The 25,174-nt window shown below is 53.3% G+C and overlaps 7 protein-coding genes across 7 annotated transcripts; 3 read left to right on the plus strand and 4 right to left on the minus strand.

Moving 5' to 3' along the window:
- Positions 1 to 1,186: 1,186 nt before the first annotated feature.
- On the plus strand, positions 1,187 to 3,274 carry AYL99_03170 (hypothetical protein; the record flags this gene model as incomplete). The annotated part of the gene is made up of 1 exon (XM_018834686.1): positions 1,187 to 3,274. One exon carries the CDS (start codon positions 1,187 to 1,189, stop codon positions 3,272 to 3,274), a length of 2,088 nt encoding a protein of 695 aa, XP_018697310.1.
- A 1,205-nt stretch (positions 3,275 to 4,479) lies between these two features.
- Positions 4,480 to 6,210, minus strand: AYL99_03171 (hypothetical protein; the record flags this gene model as incomplete). Its single annotated transcript, XM_018834687.1, has 1 exon — positions 4,480 to 6,210. The coding sequence occupies one exon, from the start codon at positions 6,208 to 6,210 to the stop codon at positions 4,480 to 4,482; it is 1,731 nt and encodes a 576-aa protein (XP_018697311.1).
- Positions 6,211 to 12,363: 6,153 nt separating this feature from the next.
- Positions 12,364 to 14,335, plus strand: AYL99_03172 (hypothetical protein; the record flags this gene model as incomplete). The annotated part of the gene is made up of 4 exons (XM_018834688.1): positions 12,364 to 12,410; positions 12,472 to 13,218; positions 13,271 to 13,742; positions 13,790 to 14,335. The coding sequence occupies 4 exons, from the start codon at positions 12,364 to 12,366 to the stop codon at positions 14,333 to 14,335; spliced, it is 1,812 nt and encodes a 603-aa protein (XP_018697312.1).
- A 246-nt stretch (positions 14,336 to 14,581) lies between these two features.
- Positions 14,582 to 15,850, minus strand: AYL99_03173 (hypothetical protein; the record flags this gene model as incomplete). Its single annotated transcript, XM_018834689.1, has 1 exon — positions 14,582 to 15,850. One exon carries the CDS (start codon positions 15,848 to 15,850, stop codon positions 14,582 to 14,584), a length of 1,269 nt encoding a protein of 422 aa, XP_018697313.1.
- A 2,537-nt stretch (positions 15,851 to 18,387) lies between these two features.
- AYL99_03174 (hypothetical protein) lies at positions 18,388 to 20,046 on the plus strand (the record flags this gene model as incomplete). The annotated part of the gene is made up of 1 exon (XM_018834690.1): positions 18,388 to 20,046. The coding sequence occupies one exon, from the start codon at positions 18,388 to 18,390 to the stop codon at positions 20,044 to 20,046; it is 1,659 nt and encodes a 552-aa protein (XP_018697314.1).
- A 1,066-nt stretch (positions 20,047 to 21,112) lies between these two features.
- Positions 21,113 to 22,241, minus strand: AYL99_03175 (hypothetical protein; the record flags this gene model as incomplete). The annotated part of the gene is made up of 2 exons (XM_018834691.1): positions 21,113 to 21,689; positions 21,787 to 22,241. 2 exons carry the CDS (start codon positions 22,239 to 22,241, stop codon positions 21,113 to 21,115), a joined length of 1,032 nt encoding a protein of 343 aa, XP_018697315.1.
- A 620-nt stretch (positions 22,242 to 22,861) lies between these two features.
- AYL99_03176 (hypothetical protein) lies at positions 22,862 to 25,037 on the minus strand (the record flags this gene model as incomplete). Its single annotated transcript, XM_018834692.1, has 10 exons — positions 22,862 to 23,192; positions 23,252 to 23,268; positions 23,317 to 23,437; positions 23,486 to 23,575; positions 23,652 to 23,748; positions 23,796 to 24,089; positions 24,152 to 24,383; positions 24,434 to 24,620; positions 24,676 to 24,728; positions 24,786 to 25,037. The coding sequence occupies 10 exons, from the start codon at positions 25,035 to 25,037 to the stop codon at positions 22,862 to 22,864; spliced, it is 1,674 nt and encodes a 557-aa protein (XP_018697316.1).
- Between the last annotated feature and the right edge of the window lie 137 nt (positions 25,038 to 25,174).

Genomic DNA, 25,174 nt, shown 5'->3' on the forward strand with positions numbered 1-25,174 from the left:
CCTGAGTTGAAGCCACTGGGATGGTTTGGGGGATGGGTATTACCAGTAGTCGGTAGCGGTAGTGTACGCTGGTGGACTTGGTGGGCTTCCCGCGCCTTTCCGGAGCCAATTTTCAGTTTCAGTCGCCTGGCTCCCTTTCCTAGGTGGGTAGTGTAGGGATTCAACCATGAACCAGGTTCCTTCTCCAGGCGCCACATGGTCAGCCTATGGCGGTACTAGGCGCCGAAAGGTACCTGGAGTTTGCATCACCTGCCTCCCAGAGTACTCGTAATGGCCTAAATCTCGGGCACGCCCGCACTTTAATTCGCCCCCCCATACGCCCCCTTGCCTGACACCCGGTAAGCCAAGAAGCCCACCAGCCCAAGATCTGGGTCAGCGCCAGGGAAGATCTTCCTCGTTTCTCCCTGCATATGTGTGTCGTACATCTGGTGTTCCCATAATCAATGGTGCTCTGAAAGGGACAAACCGAGTCCAAGTGCACCTCAAAGGTCTTCGGGTTTGTTTGCAGGACAAAGTCTTTTTCTATTTTAGCCACAGAAATAAAGACGGCTCCCGCTGTTAGGAAAAGGAGACAAGGGCCCTCAATAGGAAAGGCGAGGGAGACAGGACAGTAAGTAGCACCTAGTAGTAGTAGCAGTCGAGAGGTGCCAACAGTGGGGATGTCTAACTTGCTCTAGCCCTCTACCACTCTCGCTCCCTTGCCAGCATCTCCTCCATCGAAATTCTTAGTCGTGGTCACACTCACTCAGTCACTGGAAGCTCTTTCGTCCACCGACCCTCCACCCTTCCTTACCGAGTTGTTTCTCTTCCTTGTTCATACTGTTCCGTACATCGGTGATTCATTTCTGTCACTTTCCGGCTGCTAAGGACATTGTGTCGACTTCTGTTTTTGTTCAGACAACCACTTTCTTTTGGAGCCCGCGCATTAAGCCGTTGATGCTGCAACGCTACAGCATTCCTTCTCAGACTTCCACCAGCGCGGGCCTGAGAAGCCTGACCCCGTTTCTTTCGTTTCAGTCGGGAATTCACATTCTAGCCTTTCGCCAGCTGGCTCGTATTCACTCTGCAAACATCTGTTCAGTTGTCCGGCGAACGAACCAACCATCCTGCTTGCCCTACCCTCATTTTCCCTTCTACGAGTACCCTCCAGATGCTGGTCTTCTAGGATATTCTCCTCAGCGTCAACATGGCTGAGCTAGCAAATCATCCTCTTCCTCCTACTCCCCCTCCTGCCATCTACTCCCCTCCTCTGCGAAGCGACAGTCCTCGGATCGTGGAACCCATGCAAGAGCGGGGAAATGGACATATACCTACCGTCCAGCAAAGCCATTCTCAATCGAGACAGATGAGCTACCCTTCGATATCCATGTCCCCGGCGGACACAAGACCAACGGACGATGTGCACGCACTCGCAGACGCTGCTGCCGGAGTCCAAATCCACCCTCCTGAAACCGCCATGTCCAGAACGCCTGATCCTGTGGCTCCAAATCGGACACTGACTCCTCAGCCGTCATTGCACCTCGATCCCAACAGGCTGTCTCCAACGCCCCAGGCAATGTACCGAGGACGGTCTGGAGATGGCGAGCCAGGAGGTGCTGACCACCGAAGAGTCTCGTCCGAAAATTTCTCTGCTCGAGATGGCATTGAATTGACGCCTTTTCAAAAGAAGTCCACGCGGCACGCATCGACCTCTGCTATAGACCCAGATATCTCAGCTACCACTTCCGAGCCATTGCGGTACCACCACCAATGGGCGGACGACGCTGAAATGACATCGTTGAACAAGCGAGCCTCAAAGTTGACCATTGGTACGGATGGCTCTGGGGGAGAGAGCATTCGCAATAGCATTTATGGCAGAAGCATGCAAAGACCTGATTCGGGATTCTCAAGCACTTCCGACTTCCGTGGGCGGACCAACTCACCGCACGCCTCCCCTGCTGGTCGGCCTATCTCGCGCAGTTCGAGGTCGCCTGATACGCGTCCGCTGTCGTACGTCGATCTTCTGAACGTCCCATATCCCCAGCCCGCACCAAGCGGAGCAGAACATCTGGTCAATTCGGGTCTACGATCTGTTGTGGGGGCCAATGCCTCGCTAATGTCCACGAGGAAGACTTTGGAGATGTATCGGGCAAATGTCAAGAAGACGCAAGACCCTGCCGTCCAGTACGAATTTGCAATCTTCATGATCAGCGCTGCGCAAGAGGAGGGTCTCGAGTCTGACGATGTGTCCGATGCGGCACCTTCTGAGAAGTCACATACGTCTGTCCGCGAGGATCTGTTAAAGGAGGCAAAGCATATTCTACAGAGATTGGCGGACCGATCCTATCCATTCGCACAGTACTATCTTGCAGACGGCTATGCGTCGGGCCTATTCAACAAGGGCAAAGAAGACTGGGATCGTGCGTTCCCTCTATTTCTGGCGGCGTCAAAACATGGTCATGCGGAGGCGGGATACCGCACAGCATTGTGCTACGAATTTGGCTGGGGCTCACGGGTAGATGCAGCAAAAGCGGTCCAATTTTATCAACACGCTGCGAGCAAGAACCATCCCGGTGCCATGCTTCGGCTGGGACGAGCATGTCTTACCGGTGACATGGGCTTGACCAAGCGATATCGAGAGGGTGTGCGATGGCTGAAGCGAGCTGCAGAGTCGGCTGATTTCCAGTACAACCAGGCTCCTTTCGACCTGGGCTGTCTGCATGAGACAGGCTTTGGCCCAGACGTGTTCAAAGATGAGTCGTACGCTGCCCAGTTGTACACCAAAGCAGCCGATCTAGGACACGTCGAAGCGAACTACCGACTCGGCGAGGCATACGAGTATGGACAACTGAATTGCCCTCGAGACCCGGCTCTCAGCATCCATTTCTACACCGGCGCTGCAGAACGTGGTCACGCACTGTCACAAATGGCGCTGTGTGCGTGGTACATGGTCGGGGTTCCCAATGTTTTGGAGAAAGACGAAGCCGAAGCCTATGAATGGGCTAAAAAGGCCGCAGAGCAAGGGCTGGCGAAGGCACAATACACTGTTGGCTATTTTACCGAGATGGGCATTGGATGTCGCCGTGACCCGCTGGAGGCGAATGTCTGGTACGTCCGTGCAGCGGATCAAGGGGAAGAGAGAGCCAAACATCGCATCGCCGCCATCCGGGCTGCCGGGGCTGGGGCAGATCCCATGACGGCAGCAGCTGGCAAGAAAGGAGCCTTGACCACTAGTAAGAGCACCGGGAATGTTGGACCTCAGGGTGAGCGAGATTCCACCTCCTTTGGCCGCTGAAGACCGGCAGCACTAACATCGATACTAGCAGAAGGAGAAAAGAAGAAGAAATTTGGGATCTTTTGAGATCGACTCAGGCAGACACATCATGCAGCGGGCCAACCAATATTTTGGGATATATTCCGCATTCTGGCTGGGAGGCTTGTCACGGCAATTAGCGAGGATGAATGCATGCACCGGGTACTGTATTGTATTTGAGGGATACAGGCGAATGGCGTCCATTTACGTTACTGCCTTCCAAGGGCGACGACCAGCTAATACATGGAAAACCACGACAAAAGGGCGCTTTTTCGAACGACATGGAGCGGGAGGTGTGCATGATCCCGGGCAAATCAAAGCATAGCGAGGCTGGAAAAACAAAAGACACTTTTATGGGTAATCATGGGCCAGAGACAGAGACATGTAAAGGCGAATCACAAAGCAAAGCTGTGGACGAAATTGGATGCAATCTCCGGGGTGGAAGTGAAATATGCAATTCGACCTGTCAGCTGCTGTGGCCATTCTGCGACGACGATGATGATGCTATTGAAAGGGGGAGGGAGAGGTACAGCATTTCTCACGGGATCACATCAGACCAAACCAGACCAGACCAGCCCAATTCGAGATGATTGTCAACTTTTTGAACTCTCTTGTTTGTCTCTATATGATATGTTTTTTTGTTCGTCCGTTGTCCGATATCCCACAGGGGAAGCATCTCCGTTAGATCACCTTGTGTCCTCAAGTAATACCTCGAACTCCCTTACATAGCTGAAAGATGATGCCAGTGGTACCAATAGTGGGCAACCGGTCGCGTCGTATTCCCTTCTCTCCTTTTTCCACCCTTCTCTCCCTTCAATACACGAAACTATTATCTGGTCCTCCCTCCATTTCCCCTAGATCAAATCACATGTGACGACGCAAAGCTGGAATCCTTTCGGTAGGGTGTGGTGTCAGAAGTACATTAATACATGCCGAGCAGAAATCAGTGATGAAGGAAAAGAAAAAGAGGACGCATTAATGCATGCATGCCAGTGCCTCGCAGCAGAGCGTAGAGCGTAAAGCACCCATCCGTCCCATGTGAGTTCGTTCATTCATCCATTCGCAACGCCGTTTTGCGCCTCGTGGTCGAGCTGAACTGAGCCGAGCCAACGTTTTGATGAAGAAAATGCTTTGGTTTTCTAAAAAGGTCCCCGACGGTGGTGCCGGGTCGAGCGTCTCCGCCCCTCTCAAGCACCCTTGTTGAACTTGGCGCGGATCTTGGCGCCCAAGAAGTAGAAGGAGAAGGGGATCAGGACCATGCCGACGCCGATGAAGGCGAGCAGCCAGCTGGCCCAGTGCAGGCCCAGGCGGTGGTACATCTGGGTGGTGAACAGGGGGAAGGCCGCGCCGCCGCCGCTCCGCAGGAAGACTTTAGCGGCCAGGGCGCTGGCAGCGTACTTTTGGTACGAGTCGATAATGTAGTTGTTGACCGAGTAGTAGCACAACACCATGCCGAAGCCGAAGGCGATGCCGCTGGAGGCCGGGCCGACCCAGATGATGCCGTGGTAGGAGGTGGCGCCCAGGATGAACAGCGAGATGGGGATGAAGGGGGCGCCGAACATGGCACCCATCAGGCGGTCCTCGGCGGTGGGGTCGCGCTGGGCACAAACGCGCTTGAACTGCTTCTCGAACTGCGGGGTGGCGACCAGGGCGAAGGCGGCGCCGATGATGATGGGGATGAACATCAGGCCGATCTGGCCGTCGTTGTAGCCGTACAGCTCGCCGAAGATGACCGGGTAGGCGAAGAAGAAGGCGTACAGCATGGCGTAGATCAGCACGATGTACATACACATCAGGTCCAGCACAGGCTCGGTCAGGATCATGTTGATGGGCCGCACCAGCGACGTCTTGACCACCTCGGCCAGCGTCAGTTTGGTCTTCTCCTGCTCGGTGATGATGTTCGGGTCACCCGTCTCTTTCCGTAGCCGCGCCGCGCGCCGCTTGAGGATCACGGGCGCGTACGTCTCCGGGATCAGGCCCATCACCACCATCATGAAGCCGGCGTAGCCCAGGTTGACCCAGAAGAACAGGTTGAGCCGGCCCGTGCCCACGTTGATCCAGCCGGCCACGATGGGGCCGATGACGGGGCCCGCGTACGGTGCTGCGGCGAAGTAAGCGATGGCCATGCCACGTTCTTCAATGTTCCAGATATCGGCGATGGTGCCGCCGGCCAGGGACAGGCCGGAGCTGGAGAAGACACCGCACAAGAACCGCGAGACCAGCAGCCCGCCGATGTTGGGGGACAGCGCGCAGGGGATGTTGAAGATGGTGTACAGGAACAGCGAGATGACGTAGACGGGTCGACGGCCGATGATCTCGGACAGCGGACTCCAGAGCAGAGGGCCCACGGCGAACCCGCAGACCATGATGGAACAGGTCAGGATGGCGACTTCGAGCGAGACGTTGTACTTGTCCTCAATGAGGCCCAGGCCGCCCGTAACCACCGACGAGCCGAACGCGACGCAGACGACCAGAGACGACGCGGCGAGCGTGATGTACCACCGAAAAAGCCGCGACCAGTTGTGCGGGTTTTCGGGGTCGTTGAGCTTGAAGGTCACGAACTCGACCGGTTCTTCCACCCCTTCCTTCTCGAGGTCCGGTTCTGAGGGGGTGCTGGCACGGGTCCGTCTCCGGGAAGGCACCGTCGAGACTCTGCTCCGGATCTCTTCGAGGGTGCGTTCCGGCACGAGACCGGTCTCTGTCTCGAGCGTGTATTCTTCGGGGAAGATGGGCTCTGCGGGCCGGCCGAGTTCGGGGTAGTTGGGGTCCAAGGGAGGAGGTGACTGTGAAATGCCACGTTCAGCCAGCGTCTGTCGGGTCTCCGTCCGGAGGAGCTGGAGGTTGAGGGTCTGGTGTTGTGCGAGTTCGGGGCTGTTGGCACCCTCGGGAGGATTCTCCCGTGTCACTTGTCGAGACATGATGGTGGAGATTTGTATACTGTGTGTGATGAGACTGGTATTCTGTGTTATCGGTGAAATAGGACAAGAGTCCTTTGTGTAGTCTGCAATTGAACAGATGTCAATGCGATATGAGCAGCAACGAGTCCAGCGGCAAAGGGCGGACCAGCTGTTGTCATATATACTTCATGGTGTGCATGGCCGGGCAAGGCTGCGAGAGACAATCAGGGCATTTTTCCGGATCTGGCTGAGCCGACAATTCTCCGCCGACGTATCGCCGTGCGCGATTTGTCGGGCGCCAAGCCACAACGTCATGCCTAACCAATGGATACCCAATGTGGCCTAGCGGGGCTGCACGCCCACAGAACGTGCGTCGCGCACATTTTCCCGGATGGTACCTGATCACACAAACGTTTGGCCGTCGTCCAGGCGATTGGCCCTCCGGTGACTGGACTTGCAGGAGAGTCGCCAGCCAGGCCTCCTTATCGCAGCGACATCCTCATGGCGACAGATTTTTCTCCTTTTTCCCCTGTTGAGACACGCCCTTTTTTTGCATGTTGGCTTGCTATTTCCACGGGGCCTTCACATGGGCGGCTGGTCAGCCTCAGGGCTGGAATCCTGACTCGAGACTGACCTCTCTCTTCGCCGCGTCATCCGTGCAGCTCACCAAAACCCCCAAACCCCTGCCGTGGACACATTGAGATGGCAGAAAACGCTGAGGTAGTTTTCCCCCCGCATTACAGATCTCATAGATTCGGTGGACGTTGCCTTCATCGGGACACAAGACATTCAATCAAGGCATAGGGACAACCAATAGGATGTATTCCATCCGGACAATGCGGCCGCTTTGACAGGGTTGAAATCCACTAAGCACCGCTCGCGGCACGTCCTTTTGGTGAGGCTTCCCATGGAGCTGGTTAGGAACGAATGACATAAGCTGGTCGTGCCAGATCCACGCCAGAGGATGAGTAAGTCAGATGCGTAAGAGCCAGTCAGGGAGAGGCGAGCATGTTCTGATCGGGCGTGTCAGACTTCCCTTGTACAGCTTGAGGATCAAACCCGAGGTTTGGCTCGGCCGACTACTTCTGCGCAAGGTTTGCCGGGCACCAAATTTGGCACCAGAATGGCAGCTCCCGAACGGGACCGACGCGCACTGGCCCCTTAGGGGAGAAGCCCTTCACTTTGGTGGCTTGGTTAATAATCTGTTTCAGCTTTTCCGGATAAGGAGGATATGACCTGCAGGCAGGGTTCGATGATGTCGTTCTGCGTCGTGTCCCCAAGATTGTCGCAGGTTTATGTCTCCCGTTCCCGAGATAATGCATATCTTGGGCTGTTGTGCATTCTGTCTCTCTGGATGCAGGGAGGTGTCACGGATCCTCTTCATTGAGGCAGAAAAGGAAAAGAAAACAATTGTCCAGATCGGAATTGACGCTGGTGGGGAATCTGGAGCCTTGATCTGCACCACGTCAAGTCTGGTGTGAAACCCGAGAATCCGCCCTCGCGGTTCAGAATCTATCCCATAGAGTTTATACTCTCATCTCCGCCGTCCGCAGTCACCTCACTCAGCGAAGAACCTCCCCCCTCCCTCTCGGAGACGATATCAATGGCGCAGGATTATGAGGCCCGTGGGCAGATAATATGCACCACATAAACACGAAAAAAGAGAAAGGGAGTTGGAATCTATACACTTTTGAATGTGAAAAAGATATTTCATTCATGGAGTCAAGTGAAAGATCGTGTCAGGCCCACTCTCGTCGCGCATTGGTTTCTCGGGGACCCTCTGCTGGACGACATTGGAGTTGTGAGTCCATCCCTGTGGCCAAAACTTGACGGCGCAGGCCGACTTCTTTGGCGACAAACAGCACATTACATACTGTAGAGCGGCAAGCTGCAACTTACTTCCTTCCCAAGATTTTGTGGGCCAGATGGATCCTTGTGAGAGTGAGAGAAAGATGGAAGCTTACCTACATGTGAAAGACGAAAATCTACGGGCTTCGAAATAGGACTCCCATAATAAGGTGTGCACCGAAGTCAAAGAGGAGCTCGTCTCGCCACACAGTCACGGCACCCGTCGAGACAGTCACGTGGCGGAAGAAGGAGCATCCCATTTTCATGAGAACCTCGTTCAGCTGCGCCGCATAGAAGAACAAGTACCAATAACTCAAGACTGACTTGGAGATTCTAGAATGGAGGTTGTAATGTTATTTTGAATCTCGCTCGTGGCATGACGCCACACTTCCTGCGAAGCTATTGCCGCATCCAGTCACGCGAATAATAATAGCTCTGGCGTGATATTATGTGGCAAGGTGCTCTTGGGCTCGGCCATGGATTTGGCAGACTTACAAAGAAACTAGTAACGCAAAGAGAAGGAGTGAGAGACAAAAAATTAAGAAGCGAAAAAAATAAAGGACGCTTATCCGCCTGTCGTGGCGGCACCCGCTGTTATGTGTTAGAATTATTTGAATGTAGTTCAATGGAAAACAAGAGACGTACGAATCGAACCGGGATCGGATCGGAGCTGGGAGTGCTGATTATCATTCCAGAGAATGATAGGCACAAAACCACAACGATACATGCTGACCATTACACCATGCCACCGCCCTATTTTCAGGACAATTTTTGACACTGTAATACATAGAGAGACGTGTGCCAAGGGCCGAGGTATGTGGGCCTTCGAGTGGGGCGTGGTCAACTCCCTTCTCGATGATGTATCTAATCTTATCAGACTGAAGATGTTCCGGAGACTGGACTGATATATGCTGTACTTCGCACCGTCGTCGTACAAGCAGGTACCGAGTACCAGAAAAAAGTGCGGGAAGCAGTTAGAGTTTATTAACCAACTGGACCGTATCACTCTTGGTCCTCTACTGGTCCGCATTCTCCTACAGGGCAAGAAACGCCTTGTTCTTTCGGGGACTTGCTTCCTCGATCTTTCAAGAATTGACGCGGTCAATGGCGTTCAATGTACATATCTGCCTTCGCTCCGAGGACCTTCTGTGGCGGGTGATCACTTTATTTTCAAATGCGTAGATCTGACTTGAGCACAACAATGACAAGATTTTCCCGGGTCAACATCAAGATCGACTTCGACATATGAACCATCCTCACCAACACCAGGCCGAATTAGGGGTTGGTGATGCCATTTGATCTCGACAGACGGTTTTGCTGTAGCGATCAATTATATCTCTCTCTCCAGTTCCCTGTTCCCAGTCGGACTTATGCTAAGACACCCTCTCATCAGTTGCGAACATCAAGTCTTCCAATTCAGCACTTAGTTCCCTTGCATATCCAACCACCTTTTCACGCCCGCAAAGTGCTGAAACCACATCCTTAGAATGGTCGGCCCCGGTGTCGACCAGATGCAATCATTTTTCTTCACTTTGGCTTCCAGCTCAGCTCAACTAATCCGCCATGCTTTACCGAACTCGCACCACTGCTTCCTGTCGTCAGCGGTAAACGAGTCCTGGAAATAGAAGCTCCTCTCGCAACATGTGTGAGACGCTCGTGACAGCGGAGAAGAAAGGACACGGCGATGCCGAAGTCCCCAGCTACACCATCGTATTATCCAAGGGAAAGACAAGGCAGAAAGTTTTCGAGGGACATGTCGTTATCGAGGAGGTCTTTTCTCTTCGAAAACGCTTTGATGTTATCAGTAGACAGTAGGGCAGGGTGACCAGTATTGTAATCTGTCCATCTGTCTGGAAGTTTGTGAGGTGAAGCATACTTATCTTGCGGTATGCCTTGAGTGCCTGGTGAAGCTGTTCATACGACATCAAAAATCGCTCTGTCAAACTTATGCTCAATTGTCATAGCCATTATCCGAGTCAAATCGGGCTTGCTCAAGCCGCAGAAGCTGCGCTTGAGGTATCGCCCCAGAATCAAAAGAGTCGTAGCTCCAAGAAGAAGAGAGATCTTGGATCTAGGTGCTTTTCACAGAGTATTCGCCAGTTCTCGGAACGAAGGGTACGATCAGGGCGGTGGGTTGAAACATTGCAGTCACACTTGTAACAGCGGTGACCTGGTTACCCATTGCGGTCAATCCTAGGAACTCTGGCCGGACGTCTTCACTCAACTCGCATCACAAGACCTAGGCCACCATCCGTAGGTAAGACCCTGCGAGATGCCCATTTGCAATTAACAGGGACCCGGATCCGGTCAGACATGCGTGAGTTGCAGCCGTTCCAACAGAGACACATATTGTTGGCCATAACAAAACCAAGGAAATGTCAAACCTTGAACTGTTCTCTGCGATATGATGCTTGCTGAGACCACAAGGGCACCTTGCTGAACACTAAGTGTCCTCCGTCAGCTATAGTTCGAAAAGGCTCACGAGAGGGTCCATGTCAGCAGGAGCAGGAAGGCATGAGACAGATCATTCAGAGGCAAAGCCGCAGCTAGGGTTCGCCTTGTAATGGCCACAAGACCGCCCTGCCCTTGAAGCATTTTTCCTGCTTGCCTCGCTAGCGACCTGATCGAGAGAGTTGTCGGTTCCGAAAGCTTTCTGTCTTGGTGTTCAATGCCATCGGAGGTCCATGCTTCGTTGGTGCTAACGTCCCCTAGTCTTGAAGGGGGCTGGGGTTTCTAAGTGGCTTCTCCGCAGGAGATTTCATGTTGTCCATGTCATTCCGCAAGTACTAGCAAGGATGTGTTGTCTGCATGTTCCTGCTCGAGGTCGTTCCAAAGATCACTGTTTTTCCCCAAACACGTAATGAGACCAGGTTGACGACTGGATGCCTGATGTTTGGAATTGCAATCCCGCCACGCAGCTTTGGGTCGCCAACACCAGTCTAGAAAGAAGGACAACCGTGACGACTGGTGTTGAAACAAGGGTCAAAGAGCTCCTCTTAATGCACCATTTTCTTCCGGCGCTGATCTTTACAACTTACGGTGATGCTAAGTCTGATCCTTGACCGGAACTGTCGAGGGGCATTCGGCCCCCCGCCAATTTGGCACTGCATTCCTGCCTCAGTTCAGGTCTCTGGCCCCAAATTGGAGACACTGCAAGCTCATGTATCCACTCGAGACCTGCAGGGGGGGAAGGGGGAAGAGAAAACGAAGATGGTCTCAATGGCACTGGCAAGTCGATAGAACGCCTTTGATCGACAATTATCAGAACAATCGCCGATTCAGATTCGTCAAAGCACGAATACGTTTCAGGTAGACACTTGTTGAAAGGAAGGCAAGGGTCCTCGGCTTCTACAAAGCCTAAATACCAGACTGACGGAGATATTTGTCCAGCGGCTTGGAGACAAGCGCCAATGACTAGGCGCATGATAGCAGGACACGGGGTTTGGCCGATGCATGTGGCAGTGTGGTTGCTGGAAAGAGCACGGCCAACCCAACCACGGCAGAGGAATGGTGCTTGGAAGACCAGGGAAGGCCAGAGCTAACTGCGAATGAACAAGAGAGGGAAGGTGACTTGCGGTGAATTACATTGGAAATCGACTGAGGGAGGGAGGGGCGAAATGGGAGGTGAGGTGCAGACGAGGTGCAGATGCAAGCTGCAGGTGAGGTGCATGAGGGCCGCATGCCAATTGGCGGATTTGTGGCTCGAGGGGAATGCTCCGCAGTAAAATCACAGCCGGATTCTACGGCAAAGTACGCAGCCTCCGCCCCGCGTTTCCGCTTCGGGCCTTTCGAGCTCGACAACACACGACTCGTACCTTATCCAGGTGTTCGCGATCCCCCAGAGCTGCACTCGCACTACGGAATAGCCAGGACCTGACCCCAGGTTCCCTCCTTTGCATCTGGACCGGTAGAAACTCTGTTGTCGAAAGCTTTGCACCGTCTGCCGGACAAGCTTTCCCCGTCCCATCGACTCTCTGGAAGTCCGGTCCACCCAGCTTGCTCCATCGACTAACTTCCCGCTTTGCAACTCTTTTCTGGCCTCAAGTCTTGAACAGACCATTTACAATCTTCTATACAGCCATATGTTCGTCGGTCAAGCGCTGTTTCTCTCCGACTGAAAGTACTCGACATGATCGAACCACCCTCGCATATCCTAACGCGCGTGTAGAGTGCTGCGCGCCTCCCTCGTCTCCCATGTCCCCAAAGGTTATGCCGGACCGTCATAACCGGCCGAAACGCAACAAGACAGAGTTGGCTTGCGATACCTGTCGAAGGCGCAAGTCGAGGTGTGATGGTCGTCGTCCTTCATGTTCCCACTGCGAGAACATGGCGCTAGAATGTATCTATCGTCCCCCAATGACCAGCCTGGAGACGTGAGTGCCCCCGTCAGGCCCCGGCCGAGGAGAGAACTATTGCACTGACCCGAATCCGAAGGGATGCATCCGTTCTGGCTCGTCTCACACAAATTGAGGCGCGCCTACAAGTCCTCGACCAAGGTCGAACAGATCCGGGTTCTGCCGGCACGCCTCTGATTGTCAATACTTGGCCAAAGATACCATCGTTCCACCACGCTGCCGCTCACAAAATGTTCAATTACTGGGCACACCTGACCGTGAACCTCCGCATCCCTGGCTTGGAGCCGCTTAAATACGTCGGCCGGGTAGACGACAATGATACAGGTCTTTTTAGTTCGACTTTCGAACTCCCCATTCCTGCAGAGGTCCCTGTTTCCACCGTGCTCAAATCTATCGACTCCTTGTTTGCAACCAAGGAGGGTTTACCTTTCGTCTTCAGGCATCTCCTTTTGCACGGTGGACTGTCGCACGAAGTCTGCCGCGACGTGTTTCGCCGATATTCGAGCGCGTCTCTGGGTCACGACATCATGCTCACCTTCAAGAAACAGCCCATCGAGGAGCTCGCTGTGCAGGCTCTCGCTCTCAAACATAGGGCCATTCAAACAGGGGAGAGGACCGTAGGTGATCAAGCAGATGTCTCTTTCCGCCATGCACTCCAACAAGTGTGGGTGGTGCAAGCCCACCAAACCCCACAAGCCCTACCATTCAGATTCTTGTTGGTTATCATGATGCTCTATCTGTATGGTAAACCTCACCATGCCTTGAGCATCCTGCAAAACCTTGAATCTCTCGTTTGGAATACCGCCCCAAGACCTGACGAAAATCCGTAAGAACGCGCACCCAAACTTCTGTCCAGCATCCGACTGACACGCCTTTAGTGCTGTCAAAGCTCAGTATGAAGCTTACCTGTATCTGTTCTATATCCTGGAAAGGTATCTTGGACTGAATCTTCGCTATGGGTCTATTCTAATGTCGATCAGCGATATCCTGAGCGAAGTAGACGGGGTGCCCTCGGAGCGCCTGCATTCGCTCATCGTTGCGGCATTGACCCGAAGCACAACGATCGCCCCTCCCAATCCATTTGAGAACGAACCGTTCACGGCATCAGCAGATAATTATAAGTGCCTTGAACTCCAGGCGCATCTGCAGCTCAGGGCGTACATGAATACCATTCTAGAACATATGTACAAACTTGATCGAGCCTATTGCCGTCCAGAGGACGTTGAAGGGGTCATTACCGAGATTGGACAGCGTTTGGATATGTGGTACTGGACCCTCCCCCCGAGTATGAGATTTCCACGACACTCGTCATCCTTCTATCTGGCATCAAACGATTCGTGGCACATCATGGTAAGCCAAGACTCCTTGTCTGCCGTGCAAGTTGCTCATGCTTCCAGGACGAATTGAGATTTCGATATTATGCTACTATATTCCTCGTCAATCGCCCCATATTGTACCATGTGCTACACGTGAGATATCAAAATGCCGTCACCACCGGCAATATCGGCCCCATTCAGCACGATCTGAGGCTGGATCCGTGGGTCTCTGAATCTTGCCATAATTGCGTGCAGAATGCGACCATGATCATTCTCCTCCACTCAAAAGCGCGTGAAACCAAAGGCCACGAATATTTCGAGAGTTGGAGCAACCTTCAGCACCTGGTTGCCGCCTATGCAATCATACTTCAGGTTCAAGAGTCAGCGATAGCCGTCCTCCTCCAAGGCTACGGAGATCCAGATCGCTTACTTGACATTGCCGAAGCTGTGCTTGAGCATGGCTTGAACAGGCCTCCCAACATTCGCGAGACGTTGACTATCCTCAAACACATTCGACGAAATTTCAAGAGGAACACAACAACCAGTCCATCAACCGACAATGGCCGTGCTACTTCACCTGTCTACTCTGTGAAGAGCCACCAGAGCAAGCCCAGCATCCAGAGCTAGCTCTATCGTTGTCTCGATCTAGACCAAAAGCAAATCCTAACCTGGGAAGCTTCCTCTCGTCAAAGACGGATTGACTCAATCGGGACCTGCTGAGCCCGTTAAATGACGCTTGCCTCTTCAGAGAGGCAGAAACAAACCTCTCAAGAACGCGTCAGTGAGCGCTTGTTGACTTGATCAGTGGGAGAATCACTGAGTTCGTTCAGGGAGCACTTCCTGATCGTATTGGTACCGAACCCCTACTGTAGGTCAGCTCTGGTCCATTTCGTGTTCTGGAAAGACGTTACTTTCCGGGACGGCACCACCCATCTTTGCTAGTCTGGGCGCCAAACTCAGTTTGCCTAGGACCGCAAAGGAGGAGGCTCCGCCAGCTGCGGGAATATTGTTTGCAAGCCCGTTCTTGCATGCAAATGCCAAGGTTGCAAATTTTATGGCCTCCTTGAACGGGGCAGGAAGCCCATACTCATCGCTCATGCGAAGGTCCACTCCGTGCAAGGCCAGCATTTCCTTCAGGTGCATCATGAGCGTGTCGTTCTTGGTCCCTCCTCCACTGGCAATAAGGGTCTTTACAGGTGCTTTGGGAAGTATAAAGTCAACGACCGATCGCTCAATTGACTTTGCCGTGAAGAGCGTGAGGGTCGCCAACAGATCCTTGGTTGATGCATCTTTGTAATCATCCAGGATTTTATCCGCATATTGGCCCCCAAAGTCGAGCCGCCATGCCGAACGAGGTGGCTTTCGGAGGAAGAATTGATGTCCTTCGAGCCTCTCCAGAAGGGCGGAAATGACTTGACCTGTGGCTGCGAGTGTACCACCAGCGTCATATGGTTTACCTTCTCGAACTTTCATCACGTGGTCGATCATCACATTGCCTGGACCGGTGTCGAAGGCCATCATGTCATTCCGGTCTGCGTCAGCAAGCTGAAGATTGGCAATACCCCCGATATTCAATGAAACGATGGGTCCTTCATTCCTGAATGAGCAAAAATCGAGATATTGCATCAGTGGTGCCGCTGAACCCCCCAATGCATGGTCAAGTGGGCGGAACTGTGTGACGGTTGTGATGTCCGTCAAGGCTGTCACAACTCCTGACTCGACGATGAAAAGGCCGCATGCAAATCCACCCTTTGTCCACCGATCAACCAGGCTCTTGTTCCCGCTTGCGATATATCGTCTTTCCTTCTCCCTATCTGGAGGCTCTTGGTAGATTGTCTGGCCGTCATAACCGACCACCTCGATGTCTTCTGGCTTCATTCCCACCTTGTCGAGCAGCTTGTTTGTGATCTCGGCATATGCGGCGCCGGCAGCATAGTTGAGCCTGCACAAGGCAAAGAGTGAGAGCTCGTTGGAGAAAGCCCGTAAAACATCGGGCTGTAACTCCTCTGGCCACGGTTCCGAGATGCCGTCAATGAATTTTGGACGACCTGGATGTCCATCTGCTGCAATATCAATGCTGCACAGAACAGCGTCTATCCCGTCGAAAGAAGAACCACTGTTGAGCCCAATGATATAATGCATCTTAGCATTTATGACCCGGAATCCGGAACCTTCTGCTGTGAGGGGCACTCTTCCGCACGGTTAAGTCCGCCTCAAGCTTTGGATCGAAACTCCTCACGGGGAGTAGTTTTAAGCTTGCAGAGCCAGACACCGACTTGGAACGGGTATTTGTAGGATTTATGAACACCCGGTGGCTTCAGGGAGTTCGTCGGCTCACGAACGGAGTGGATCTACGGCATCGCTATCTCGACACCGAACCATATGCCGACAATCTGAGATTTGCTCCTCCAACGAGTTTTGAAACAACCGAGGAAGTTTTTCATGAACATGAGGATAACGAGAATCCGGTCCTCTCCCAATCGGGGGAGCCCCGACGGGGAGGCTCCGAGCTGTGTATGATTTATATAGTGGGATAGGGACAGCGTATATTGAACCATGTTTCCTACACGGCCGCATATGTTTGGCTATTGTTTGCCAGAGCTTGCCTCTCGAGCACGGTGATTGACTAGCTACTGCTGCTGACTGCGAACGTAGGGCCCCATTTTCCAGCATGTCGACCAATCTCTTGTGTCAGAGAGCGAGCTCACCCTGGGACAGCTTCTTGGAACTTACCATTTGTTCGATAATTCGTGGCCAAGATGGAGATTCTTCCAAGGAATGCGAGCTGACGGATCAGCACCAACAGTCGTCCTACAGAAGAAATCACTCTACACCTTCCTTTCCTCCTTCCATTTCTACTCTTGAGCAATCACTATCACGATGTTCGACAGACACTCGTGCGACAGGAGATGAAAGCTTTTGGTATGCATTTCTGACATGAGTCGTGGGTGTTTTTCCTGCATTGCCTCTGTCCTTACTGTTGTCCTCCCGTGGCTTGGGACGCCCAAGTCGCTCCTCGATCTGCCCTTTTTAAGCCGCTGGACGAGCACTGCCGTATTATCTCGTCGTCGAAAGCGTATTTATTTCTTCTAAGTATGGTTCTAAGTCCTGATCTGTGTGAGATTACTATCCTCTGCTCTCTGTCTACTTGACTTCAAAGACATTATGGACAAGTGCTTCTGATTACTGCACTGAGAGAAGAGCCCCTGCTTACTCTGATAGGTAAGCCGCTAGCTTTTCTCAGGCTGATAAGGTGCTCGTTTTCAGGGTGTTCGGCTCGAGATATGCAGCCGGACATTTTTCAGCTTTTCCATATTCGAGACGAAGGCGACTTCGTATCCGATAAAACGACGTCGCTTCGGCCGTGTCAGTTCCGAATTTTCGAACACGAGAGCAACAACAGTGAAGTTCTCACCCTGGACCCGGCACAGTCCCGACACAGTGGTAATACGGATCGGAAAGCCTGGGAATCATTGGTTGAAAGGAGGCATTGGACCTTGGGCCCCCGTCCTGGAGTGTTTTCAACATGCAAGTCCAGAACAAAGGACTATTGCAGCTGAGTGGCCCAACCACAGGGCAGGGGAGCCATGCTAACGTGCAAACACTCCTTGTGGCCTGCTAGGCTGTTTGGCCTTCTCCAATCTGTCGAACAACTATAACCTTCGGGACCTTTACTACCTCTCGCTTCTAATGGCTCGATGCATGACGGCTGTTCCCTTCCACGCAGTGTGGGAAGGTCCGTTGGATCATGTTAAACCCGAGAGAAGCCTCCATGCACGTGAAGGCCATGAGCCTATGGATCTGAAGAGAGTCCCGCTTGACGGGTTTCCCGTCAATCTCCTTTCGGCACTCAATCCAACTGCAGGGGAGAAACAGATGGAAGGGTTTTCCTTGGAGCAGCACTGCTGGCTCTCTCTGGTGATGATGCTATCTGGCGCGCTGCCGTCGTGGCACGTGCAAGGAGATTCATCGCTGCACAGTCTCCTAACAGTCTCGAAGCTGCAACATCCTGAGTCCTGCCGATTCGAAGACTGAGCCGGCCACTATCCGCTGTGCCACCAGCTGATCGCTTGCCCTCATCAAAACCCTGCAATTGAGAGAAATTCCCAAAAAAGTGGAGAAATTCTTTCGCATTTGCAAGCCTGCAGTATTAGAGGCGAGCTCGGACCACCTTCTGGCCCTTGTCAAGCCATCCTCCAAACCCGTTGACCCGCGGGACGGGCTAGACGTCTGACGCTTATCCTAGGGTACTTTAGAGGTCTGTTAGGGTATCCGAAGGAGTCCTAAGGCATCCAAATCAGCTAAGCTGCGTCTAGCTGAATATCCTCCCGTGCCTATCAACGCCTGAACCACCCACCCGCCGCTATCTCAACTCAAAAAACCCTAGTCTGGGTTGACGCCACTACCCGTCGCCATGCTTCAGAAGTCCGGGGGCATGACAGGTGGCAGACAACCAATGTGCTAACTACCTCAGCGGTGACCAGTCGATCTTTTCTCTGCTCGATCAGGGAACAGTACTGCAGGACGGTCTGATGGTTTGTCTGTCGTATAAAGCATTGGATGATCCCACCATGGGCCTCTCTTTTGTCCATGTACCAGCTTCTCAGCTCCTTCTTCCACCATCTTAAAGTCACGGAAACCTTGTCTCCACGTCGGCCGGGTCTTCGAGACTGCCCATCATGAAGATGTACATGTTCAACATCAACTGGGGTCACCACAGATGGGCCCTCTTTTTCTGTGCCGTCTCCAGCCTCGGCGCTCTTTGTTATGGGTACGACCAGATTTACTACACCGGGGTTTTGGGGATGAAAAGATTCGTGCACGACTATGGCACTACCCATGACAAGCACGGCAACATCGCACTGACTACTACCTTCCTCTCCCTCACGGCATCCATCATCTACGTGGGAGAACTCGTCGGTGCTCTCCTCTCTGCCCCCATCAACGACTTCTTCGGCCGCAAGGGCGTCTTTCTCTGTGCTTCGGCGTGCATCATTGCCGGAGCCATCACTCAATGTGCCGACCAAGGCTCCATGGGAGTCATCTGCCTGGGCCGTATACTGATCGGTCTCGGTATCGGCCAGTTTACGGTGACGTGCCTGCTGTATATTGGGGAGGTCGCGCCGCAGGCCATTCGAGGCCCTGCCCTGATGATGTTCCAATTCATGCAGTCATGCTCGCAGCTCGTTGGCTCGGGGATCACGCAAGGCACGGAATCCATCAGCACTACTGCGTCCTACCGAATCCCGATGGGGTTGCTGGCTTTGCTGCCACTCCTCATGCTCGTGGGCCTGATCTTCATCCCGGAGTCGCCCGTCTGGTACATCCGTCGTGGTCGGCCAGAGAAGGCCCGCAAGGCGCTCCTGAAGACAAACCGTAGCATGCCTGGGTACACGCCTGAGGAGGACATCGCTGCCTTTACGCACATGGTCGAAACCGAACGACTTCGAGAGGCGACGTCGTCTTGGATGTCACTGGTGAGAGACCCGATTGAACGACGAAAGCTCATCTACTCGTGTGGCGCAATGGTGGCCCAGCAAATCAACGGCATTCAGTTCTTCTACTCGTACGGTGTCGTCTTTGCACAGTCTATTGGCATCAAGCAAGCGTTCACAATTTCCCTCATCACCAACACACTGCAGGTCATCGCGGTGGGGGTGTCTGTACTCCTGGGCAACAAAGTGCGGCGCCGGTCGAACCTCCTGGTCACCACCATTATGATGCTTCTCGCATACATCATCATTGGGGGGCTCGGCGCCGGGCCGTACACGAGGACCAGTTTCAGCACGACCATTGTCGTCATCTCCTACATCGTTATCGTGGCGTTCAACTTCGGCCACGGACCGCTGGCGTTCACCATCGCCTCGGAAATGGCGGTGGGCCGCAACCGCAACAAGATCATGAGCTCGTCGATCGTCTCGTTCTTCTTCACCGTATGGGTCATCGCCTTCACCAGCCCCTACATCTACTACAACGGCGGGCTAGGCCCGATGTTGGGCTTCGTGTATGCGGGCACGACGTGCATCACTCTAGCGTACGTGTGGTTCTGCGTGGGCGAGACCACCGGCCGCAGCCACCTGGAGATTGAGTTGTTCTTCCAAAAGCACGTGCCCGTGCGCAAGTGGCGGACGCATCAATTCGACACCCTCGACATCATCCACGCGGACGACGCCCGTGGTGCCGTGGTGGAGGAGATTCCGCAAGACGGAGTTAGTGGGGCGCAGACAATGACCGAGAAGAGTGTCGTCAAGACGGCAACGGAGAAGGAACTCGCCAGCCCCAGCAGCGGCAACAGCAGCGGCAGTGTCGGTCTGAGAGAAAAGGACCTGAAAGTCTAGACGATGTTTTCCTTTTTCCCTTGCGGGGAGATGTCCGACACGAGTCTGCCACCACAACGAAAGTGATGCGTCAGAAGAAGCGAAGCACGAAATGTTCAGGGAAATCGGAGTCTGGTGATGGTTTTGCACATAGCGAGTACGGGGAAGGAGTCTCCCAATTGACTCCCAAGGGCAGATGAAGATGAAGAAGACAACCACGGCGGAGTGCCTTTCAAGCATTATTGAATAGGGAATACAACAGGCCCGTCTGGTTCGAGTTGCCAGCAGCCAGCTATTCTGGCCTTGCACAGCTGTTCGCAAACCAGGCTTTCGTCTCTCTCGTTTGGCGTGGAACCCAAATAAAAAACAACAGGAAAAGTAAAGCGATGGATTTTCAAACCAAATACCCCCTCTGAAGTTTTGGGACTCTTGTGAAGCGAGCGTTATGTAATTATGATTGGGACCGTCACCGCCGTCTTTGCTTTGGTGACCAGACAAAGGATTGCAAGGTAAGGTAAAGCAAGGCAAGGAGAGTGCAAACGGGACTTGACACCGCGATTCAATCCCTGTACCAGGTACACGGACAGGAGCAGCACGGATATAGTGCATCCTGATATATGATATGATGACATGAGCAGAATGAATACTATCTCGGGAGAGGATCTATCCTTCTCATCCGTCTATCCATCCATTCATCCATCCATCTACCGGGCACGGTCTTTGAATCTTATGTACCTCATGCAAATGTAAGGTACTGTTAGTATCTCCACAAGAGGGCTGATCCCAATAGTCCCTGGTGAGGAGCAGCACGGGGATGCGGCTGGAGAGTGTCTCCCAAGGATTGACTCTCAGGATGCATTCATGCGCTGCGTGGCTTTTACATGGAAAATACTGGAGAATTCACTTTTAAAAGACACATGGAAATACACAGAGAGATATATATCTCTTGGGGGTGAGTGAAGCGACGTGTCCCATCATTCCTCCATTCTTTTGTCCAACAGCCATCCGTCCAATTTTCATTTTTCTAATCCCTCTCCTTCTGCTTCCTTTTCCATCCTCCTTGCCCTCCTTGCAGGCGATCCCTCACTCACTTTAACTCCGGAGTCTCCCCGGCCTGGATATACTCCATGGCCTCAGGGTATCGGAGGCCGGTGACGGTGCACTCCTCGCAGGCGGCGCGGATGGCGCGGTCCTCCTCGTCGGTGAGGGTGATGTATAGGGCCGCGAGGTTCTCCTTGACACGTGCGACGCTGCGGGTGCCCGGGAGAAGGTGGACGCCCTCGGGCCACTGGCGGCGCAGCCAGGCGAGGACGAGCTGGGAGGTGGTGACGCCCTTTGCGGCGGCGAGGGCCTCGATCTTTTGCACCAATACAAGGTTCTTGTCGAAGTTGGCCGGCTGGAACCGCGGCAGCATGGCGCGGAAGTCGCCTTGCACGTCGGCCACCGACTTGATGGTGCCCGTCAAAAACCCGCGTCCTAGCGGCGAGTACGCCACAAGCGCGATTCCCAGCTCCCGGCACGCCGCCAGCACCCCGTTGCTCTCGATCTCCAGCGCCCACGGCGAGTACTCGATCTGCAATGCCGCGATCGGGTGCACGGCGTGTGCGCGTCGGAGGGTGGATGCCGTCACTTCGCTGAGGCCCAGGTGGCGGATCTTGCCTTCACTGTTTTGGTAAATAGTTATGCGTTAGTTTCGTCATGTAACTGCAGACCGAGGGATCTCTTCCGGACACTGGGAGGCAGGGATGGGCTACTACCTACTTCTTCAGCTCGACCATGGCCTTGACCGTCTCCTCGATGGGCGTCTTGCCGTCTACACGGTGGCAGTAGTACAGATCGATCCAGCCAGACTTCAACTTGTCGAGGCTGGCGGCGCAGGCGGCCTTGACGTGCGCCGGGTCGCTGCGGATGATGTAGCCGCCGTTGGCGTCCTGGCCGGCGAAGCCGAATTTGGTGGTGAGGAACACGTCCTTGCGCTTGTCCGGGTTGGCCGTGAACCACTTCCCCAACAGCGTCTCGGTGTCGCCGTAGAGGTCGGCGTCGTCCCAGTGCGTGGCGCCCAGGTCGTACACGGCGTCCAGGAACGCCAGCCGCTCCTCGTCCCCGCCCGCCGACCCGTACGCGTGGCCCAGCGACATCATCCCAATGCCCATGGCCGGAATCTCGGGCCCATTCTTGCCGAGGGGGAGGGAGGGGAGGGGTTTGGTCAGAGACATGGTTTCGGTTGAAGATGAGGAGAGGAGAACACAGTAGATAAAGTAAACAAGTTGTTAGTTGATCAGAGAGAGGAAGTGTGTGTGTACGAGTTCTTGTGGTGGTCTGATGTCTCTCTTTAAGGATGAGAGAATGTATCTCGTCGTCGATCTTTATATAATAGCCTTTCCACCATGGGGTATAGTACTTGGCATGCCATGCATGCATTGAAGTCTTATGTACCGATATTGTTTGGTCCTTTAACTCCGCGATCTGGCATTAATGTGGGACAGCTCGTCGCTACAACCAATCAAATACCATTAAATGCTATGCTAAGAGCCGGACCCACATGGACGAATCCGGACAGCTTTCGACCGGTCCGGGGACGGGGCGATATACAGCCAACTGGCCGAAGAGAGACGATATGTCCGGCATTGTCCGGTGGTCTTTCAATGGAGATATGATGATGAGGTACAGCACAGTCAAGGTTGTTGTTTCTCTCTCTCTCTACAGAATCACAGAATCACAGAATCACAGAATCACAGAATCACAGAATCACAGAATCACAGAATCACAGAATCACAGAATCTATGGTCCAGCCTCTACGTCTATCGGACAATCTCAATTCAACTATAAGCCAGGATCATATCTTCGCTGCTCGTCCCTCCGATTGTGCCTTTTTACACGGCAGCTCTCTTCTCAGAATCTTACCCGACGGTGTCTTGGGCAGAGGGTTCAATTCGAACACTCCACCGCGCAGCTTCTTGTACCCTGCCACCTGCCCGTCAGCCCAGGTCCGGATTTCAGCAAGCAGACTCTGTTTTTGGGACGGCGGTGTTTTCGCAGGAAGTGTCACGTATGCAATAGGGAGCTCGGTGGCTTGCTCGTCCGAGTAGATCGAAGTCACGGCAGCGTCCACCACCGAGGGGTGTTTCAAGAGCAGGTCTTCGAGTTCCGAGGGTGGCACTTGGAAACTAGTGGGTAGTCAGCATTCGAGCGAATGTGGAATGAAGATGTCCAGGTGATCCTCTACCCCTTATATTTTATCAGCTAAAACCAGGTTAGCGACATCTCAAGAGTGTGCAAGCTTGCATTTACCTCTTTGAGACGATCTGTGACCCAGAAGTTGCCGTTCTCATCCACCCGCATGATGTCGCCGGTCCGCAGCCAGTCACCGACATAAGTCTCTCGTGTGGCTTGTTCGTTTCTATAATATCCCCTAGCTAATTGTCAGTAAAAGAGAGCAGCCAGACGAGCAAAAACTGACATCATTGTCTGAGGACCTCTGACCCAAAGTTCGCCTTCTTCGCCTGGGGTAACGTCCTTCAATGTTACTGGGTCGACAAGTCGAAGCTCCCTGTGTCGAGTGATTGAACAGATCAGATCCGAGCCGCGTGCAGATACCAGCGGAGACAATGCAGGGAGTTACATACGTCCCGGCAACCGGCTTTCCTGCAGTCCCAATGTTGTTCTCGTCATCAAGGGGGCTCTGCAGAAGCACTGTTGGTGAACATTCCGACATTCCATACCCTGAAACAGTCAGCACACATCGCTTGAGGGATATTCTGGTGGCCGACCCTGCACAATCTTGACATCCCCTCCAAACCTTGCTTTGAGTTTCATCTGGAGATCTCGTTTAGTCGGAGCTGCCGAGATCAGGATGATCTTCATCGACGACAACTGGTACTTTGCTGCAACATCTGAGCTCGCTAGTTGGATGGCAACAGGCGGGACTATGTGCGCCCATGTCGCTTGATGCTCTTCCATCTTCCGGCAGAACAAGTCCAGGTCGAAGGCCGGAATCCCACAGGTGAACGAGCCTACCCACATGCCGCAGAACACGACAACACCGAGGCCGTAGACATGGCAGTCTGCGAGAATTCTGTCAGACTCGTGGAACCGATGCTGCGACACTCGGACTTTGGACCCTTACATGGGGGAAAGAAGACTTCGCGTGAGGCGTGATTCATCATCCACGGCATTGAGATGCGTGTCTGGACAATATTGGAGACCAGATTGTAATGGGACAGCTGAACACCTTTGATTTTTCCGGTCGTCCCAGACGAAAACACAATCATTCCAGTCACGTCTTTGGTACTCCTCCCTCCAAGGTCGAAGATTGGAAGCGACTGGTCGGGGGTCTGGCCCGCGACGTCGTCGGGAAACTACCAAGTATCAGGTCGTGATGTTTAGACAAAACCTGGAAAAATCTCACCAGCTTGAGACTACCAGATCTTTTTAGCACGGTAAACACCAGCGGGCGTGCACTTTCCTCCCAACTGAACTGTTGAAACGCAGCATTGACAGCTTCAAGCTTGGAAGGATCAATGGCAATATGACTGGGCTGGACAAGCTCCAGAGCATGGGCAATGTCTTTGGCCAATGATGACGGGTTAAGGGGCCTGCGGGCCATTGTCGTGAGATATCTATGATCCACAAAAACCTGGGCAGACATACGAGAATACTGCTCCCAGCCACAATGTCGCATGTGCGAGGATGACAAAGTCGGTCTATGACAGGATGGATTAGACCGAGCTGCAGACTCCTTGTTCTTGCAGGCGACATACCGAGTTGGGAAGAATGACCAGCAGTCTATCCTGTTCCTTCATGCCCAATCTGTACTGCAGTCCCCACGCACACCTGGCAGCTTGTTCTCGAAGGCCGCCATACGTGAGACTCTTGTTGGCTATCGTATCGATGTGCACCACCTTGTCTGCAGGAACGGAATCGGGGTTGTACTTCGTCATTAGTTCTGGGATCGTGATTTTGTCATTGGGCGCTGGTGGGCAAAACGGCCCCGTCATGATATGTTGAGCCATAATGTGCTGTTGGAGGACATTGAACCAAATGCAGGCAAGTCTCAGGCGAGTTTGTTATTTTGTAAGTACTCGCTGAAACATGAAACCATGCTTCCAACGAAGCCAACCAATTCGACCGAGGCAGTGACAAGGTACAG

Source organism: Fonsecaea erecta, assembly GCF_001651985.1.
Source record: "Fonsecaea erecta strain CBS 125763 chromosome Unknown Scaff2, whole genome shotgun sequence".
Taxonomy (NCBI): Eukaryota; Fungi; Ascomycota; class Eurotiomycetes; order Chaetothyriales; family Herpotrichiellaceae; genus Fonsecaea; species Fonsecaea erecta.